We start from the raw sequence: 5507 nt of genomic DNA, 5'->3' as shown, positions 1-5507 counted from the left end.
TCTGTTTTTTTTATACTTTAGAAATTTGTCCAAGTTTAATAATGTGTGAAAAATCTACAATTTTCTGTTTATTCAGTGTTTGAAACAGCTGGAACAATAAATTTTTTAAAATATATGTTGTACTTTTTTTTTAATTTAGAGTAAAAAAAATAGCCCTAAATGTCATAAAAAAAAACGACTCTTGATTCAAGAGAAATGTCAGATTTTTAGGAAAATGGCCATTTATCAATTAATCGTTAGTCGATCGATAAGATCAATCAACTTTACATTAATCCATAACTTGCATCCCTGGTTAATATTGTTAAATAACAAGCAGCAGCTACAACTTCTCTCTCATTAAGAGAAACAGGATAAGCGTGCTCCCACTGTGACGTGCTCTCTTTGTCGGACCCAGATTTTGGTCACGCGCGGTGGAAGTTGCACATGTTTATGTATCGTTTACGCGTCAAAGTAACGTGAAATGTTCATGTGTATTTGGCCCGGTGTGCTTTCCATAGTAAAATAATGACAACGCTCCGAACACAAACGTTTAACACAAAGTTGGACTTTAGATACAAAAGACCAGACAGGTCAGGGCTCGGTTCTGAACGGGTGGAGATAACTGTGTAACAACTCAGGTAGCTCCTCGACAGCGCATGCAAGTTGCACGTCTTTAAAATAACTACGATGCTCTGAACACAASAACGTTTAACACAAAGTTAGACTTTAGATAAAAAAAAAACCGGGCAGGTCGGGGCTCGGTTCTGGAAGACGAGTTGAAGTAAGGGTGTAACAGCTCAGGTATCTCCTGGGCTGCAGCGAACTGGTCACGCGTGAACACATGCATTTAATACATAGACATTTAATAATTTAATACATAACTTTACCTTCATGCAGGGYGGGTGGTTCTGGTAGCGGGTTGGAAAAAGAAAAAAAGTTCTTGGAAAAGTCCGAGCAACTCTGTTTACGTCACCTGCAGTTCCGATTCCGCTCAGACAGCAGGACCCGCCCTGCTCTGCTCTGATTGGCTAAAACTGTGACTCTGGTTCTTTTTATTGGTTGAAAGCAGCGTCAGTTAATCCATCACAACACAAGTTTGTTTGTTTTTTCTTTTCTCAACAGGAAATGCGCTGCAGAGTCGGCCGGGGGAGACGGAGAAGTTTAATCGCTTCTGCCCGACAAAATTTAAGATCTTTGAGTAAAAAATTTAAGACCAATTTGCACATTTTTTATCAAATTTAAGACTTTTTAAGGTCTTAATTTTAGATATGTAAATTTAAGACTTTGTAAGACTTTTTAAGGACCTGCGGACACCCTGAATGAAGCCAGCTTTTTTTTGCGTGTGATCTTTGCTTGCCAAGTATTGAGTCTTACTCTGTGGTTTCCCAGTACGTAGAAAATGTGGCCCAGCAGAACCAGAGAGCAGGCAGTGAGTCTGTTCAGATCCTCTGCGTTAGACATCTTTAAAGTTTCTCTTAGGAAACGTCTGTAATAAACGTAAACATGAAACATGAAAAAATTATCAGAATAAGATGTCTTATGTGTCTTTGAAAACTACAAATGTGAGCGTGTCCCTACTTTGCCTCATTGTAGCGTCCCTGAAAGAAGGATAAGAGACCTCTGATGTAGAAAGCTGCAGCACGGAGGCAGTGGGARCTGAAACAAATACAAATAATTCACACTTAATAATGTAAAAATATTCATTGCATTATTATTTCGCAAATATACAAACAAGCAAAAAATAGTTAAAAGCTTACCTTACTGGGAAGTTGTGGTCTGGATTTATTCTCTCCAGAAGGTTGTATAGCTGGAGGAATATTAAAACAGAAGGTTTGTTAAAAGAAACAAATATATTCAAATTATTTTCAAGAACAACCTATTTTAATTGTTGCTGTATCTAATTTGAAACCAACAATAACTTTGAAGTCCCAGCTGTGTTTTTAGTTTGTGTGTATGTAGGAAACAGCTGAACAAAAACCTGTCAGCGCCCTCTGGTGGAGTTAAAATGTAAAGAAAACACAGTTTTAGATTAAATCTATCAGAACATGTTGACAGGAATAACTTTACTTTTTGGCTTACCATGACAAAGTTAACTAGAGAATTTGCATTTCAAGCGTAAATGCAGTGTGAATGCTTAATGCTGAAAGATTTCAGCTAAAAGCTGCTGACGTCAAGCTGAAAAGGTTTAAAAGCAAAACTGGTAATTTGAGGTAAGTTTGAACAGCTGACTTTTGCTGAAAGTAAACAAAACAACGGAAGTGAAATTTAGTAAAAAAACTAGTTCAAAAATAATTGAAAATAGCAATAGTAATGAAAATAGCTAAAGCAGATAAAATGAGTAGAAAAATAGCAAAAGTTTATAATTAGCACAAAGAAGCAGAAAGAGCCCATCTGCTGAATTAAGCAGTAAGAAGCTGAAATTTTATTTTAAAAAATTGAATTTAGTTGATACTCGGACAGGTGGATGTGTCCCGCTGCCTGCCAGACTGTGGATGTAAACCATTTCTTTTATTTTGGCTATTTAATCAAAAAAAATTCTGGAAAATAAATGAAATCTAGCATTTTAAAGCACGTACAGAGAGGATTCAATTTCTCCCTCCCTCTGTAGTAAAGCTACGTTGCGTGTAACTGAAATATTGTGCTGTGGGGATTATTTATCCCTCCCACTGTACCAAACCAATAACTGTGGTTGTTTTTTTTTCCACACAGGTTTTCTGAGGAAAATCTTGTTTATTTTTTTTTTGTTTGTTTTTATTGCTACTCTCAGAGATTTAAAAAATGACTTTGACGCTTTGTTTCATATTTCATCCATGTTTTCAATTATTAGACTAAATTCGCCAATAAATTTTTGAAAATATATTTTTTGCAGCTTTTCGTTTTTAATATTAATTTACAATATGGTCACCCAACACTTAACAATAGCGTTTATGTTGTCATAAAGTTCAGTGAACAGATGATATGAAGCTGCTGCACACAGAGTTTCTGGGATCAGCTGACCTGCATCCAGAACSTGATTTGTATAACTGTGGGTCGAACAGCAGGGCAGGTCCCGAAAATAAACAGTAAATAAATGGAGAAGCTAAACAACACAGTTAAACCGTTTTTGAAGCGAACACAGCAGGATAAACTTAAAGTATATGGACTTTGATGCGATCAGCTGGACATTGAGAGAAACAGAGTTTCATGCCACGGGGGAATGCTGAGCTCGAGGCGCTAGATGCATGTGCTATATACATGCATGCCTGCCTGCCTGCCTTCTGTAACGTTGGAAAAAAGAGCGCACGAGACACTTAATTTGTCTTAAAATACAGACATTCTGACAAATAAGTAACTGTTTGTAACCTTACCTCAGCTTAGAAGGCAGAGGGTGTCGGTCTTTTCCGCTCAGATTCTGCTATCGAAGCATGAAGCTAATGTTTACTGACAATGCTAATGCTACACTTACTCTCTGGTGCTCAAGAGGTAGAGGAGCTAAATGGCTGGCTCACTCCTGCCAACTAGTGGTCAGAGGCTGAACTACAACACAAAAATGAACGGCTGGCAGGAAAGTTGACATTTTAAACCTTAATAAAAAATCGATACAGGGCTTTAGAATATCGATACAGTATCGGGACATGGAAATATCGCGTTATTTCAGTGTATCTATATTTTCTTACACCCCTATTAGAGAGTGACTCAATCTGCAGTGTTTGAATCTGCTTAATCAGATGTCATATGTTATGTACCTCTGCACCTAACCATGTTAATATATACATTTTAGTACAGTACACATCTTTCTTATCTTTTATCAAATTTTGAACATTTTGTTTTGTGTTTTCACTGGCGTTGTGTCAACACCCCCACCCAACAGCCTACCACCACCACCACAGTTAAAAAATATCCTATAGGAAACCCTGCTATACTGTGTATGCTTGGTAAGCATTCACACAACAAATCATGTTAAAAGACGGCTAACTGCATTTCACTACTGCGTAAAAAAAACCAAACTCAAACATTACTGCTTAACTAACCTCCTGGTGCCGATTTCCTTCCCTTATGTAGACGCTAGCCAAGTTGGTTACGATGTACGTCCACAGCTCCTGGTGTGTGGTGAGCTGAAACACAAACATATTTTTCACAAAAAGCAGAATAAATTATAAGATTTTAAAAAACAGAGAACAGAAGGTGCGAGGAGAGAAAACTAAGGGACTCACCCGTAGTGCTGTAGTAAACTGTGCCTCAGCGTTGTCCATACAGTTCACTGAGATACAGTACAAACCCTGCAAGATACAGACAAAACATTCTGAATACATTCATTATTACTTAAATACAGATATTATCTGTATTACTTAAATACAGATAACCTTTTCTATATTACACAGATACATATTGTGTTTCCATAAATGTGTTTTGTTTTAGCAGTGAGACCTGAAATTTTWAATTTAATTCAACCAAACCACTCATGAACTCATTTAAAACAAAACTTTGTTGATTGTAAATTTGCATTTTGWCATTATAAATGCAATCATTTAAAATCTGTTTGAACTCACAAAACATTATCTTTAACTTAATTAAAACAGGACATTTAACAATTGCTTGTCTGGAGACATTGCCCTCAAATTGCGGTGCAAGCATCACTAATGGTACTCAGGACTGAAAACTAAAAAAAAAAAAACGTTGCTGAAAATCGAAGTTGCTCAAGCAAATGATCTTGGCTCCAAATGAAAAATAGTCAAAAGAAAAGTGCTGTGGTTCATATTTTGAGACTCTCATTGGAAACCGGAGTGGACAAAGGTTACCTGATGTGTTAGTAGTTACTCAAGCAGCTCTGCTGATGTCGTTATAGACCCAGTTATCAACAAAAAATGCAAAACAGAGAAGAGAGTCTGACAGAGCCGATTAACTTCACTGAACATAAAATTCACATCAAGCAGATGACGATGATATGGATTGATTAGGGAAGTAATGATGTTTTTTTTTATTTAATTTATTTTTATTTGCTATTTCTCATACTTTGATAGATAAAATACTTTTGATKTATTGGCAGTTAGAAGTTAGGATGTTCTCAGTCATTACGGCGCTGACGTCTGCTTTCCGGGTGTTTGGAGCAGAGATTGCCAGGACCTAGCAGTGGTTCWAAATTTCGGTCCTCRTGACCCACTATCCTGCATTGTTTACTGCTATTTCCCTGCTTTGGTACACCTGATTTAAATGAATGAGTGACTGACAAGCTTTTGCAGAACTTACAGACCTGCAGAAGAGAAGGAAAACAACTGACCTGTAAGATTGTTAGTGGTTCAAACATTTATGGAAAACCACCAGGGTGATCATTCAGTCCTGACCCTGACTCTCAGGTAAACAGAAACTTAAGTTTATGAATATAACCACGGTTCCTTGAAGGAATGGAATGAAGTACAACACACAGTTGCATATGGAACACGCGCGCCTGGCTGAAGCCACCTCTAATCACGTCTTTAGACCGGTGACGTTGAACGTCTGGTGACAGGCTCCGCCTTCACCCTATAAGTTCGGAATCACCAGCGTCATTA

The 5507-nt window shown here is 37.3% G+C and overlaps 1 protein-coding gene across 1 annotated transcript in view; it reads right to left on the bottom strand.

Annotated features, from left to right (window-relative positions):
- The window catches only part of mau2 (MAU2 sister chromatid cohesion factor), a 28811-nt gene that overhangs the window by 7764 nt on the left and 15540 nt on the right, over positions 1-5507 (bottom strand). Inside the window, exons 11-15 of the mRNA XM_014016769.1 lie at positions 4173-4238; positions 3990-4073; positions 1737-1786; positions 1558-1635; positions 1354-1465 (exon numbers count right to left, since the gene is read on the bottom strand). Of these exons, the coding sequence (XP_013872223.1) occupies positions 1354-1465; positions 1558-1635; positions 1737-1786; positions 3990-4073; positions 4173-4238 (390 nt within the window). The remainder of the gene's footprint in view (positions 1-1353; positions 1466-1557; positions 1636-1736; positions 1787-3989; positions 4074-4172; positions 4239-5507) is intronic.

This window comes from Austrofundulus limnaeus, unplaced genomic scaffold, assembly GCF_001266775.1.
Source record: "Austrofundulus limnaeus strain Quisiro unplaced genomic scaffold, Austrofundulus_limnaeus-1.0 Scaffold153, whole genome shotgun sequence".
NCBI classification, from domain to species: Eukaryota; Metazoa; Chordata; class Actinopteri; order Cyprinodontiformes; family Rivulidae; genus Austrofundulus; species Austrofundulus limnaeus.
The sequence above is the reverse complement of the archived record's forward strand: the minus strand, read 5'-3'. Positions and strand labels throughout refer to the sequence as shown.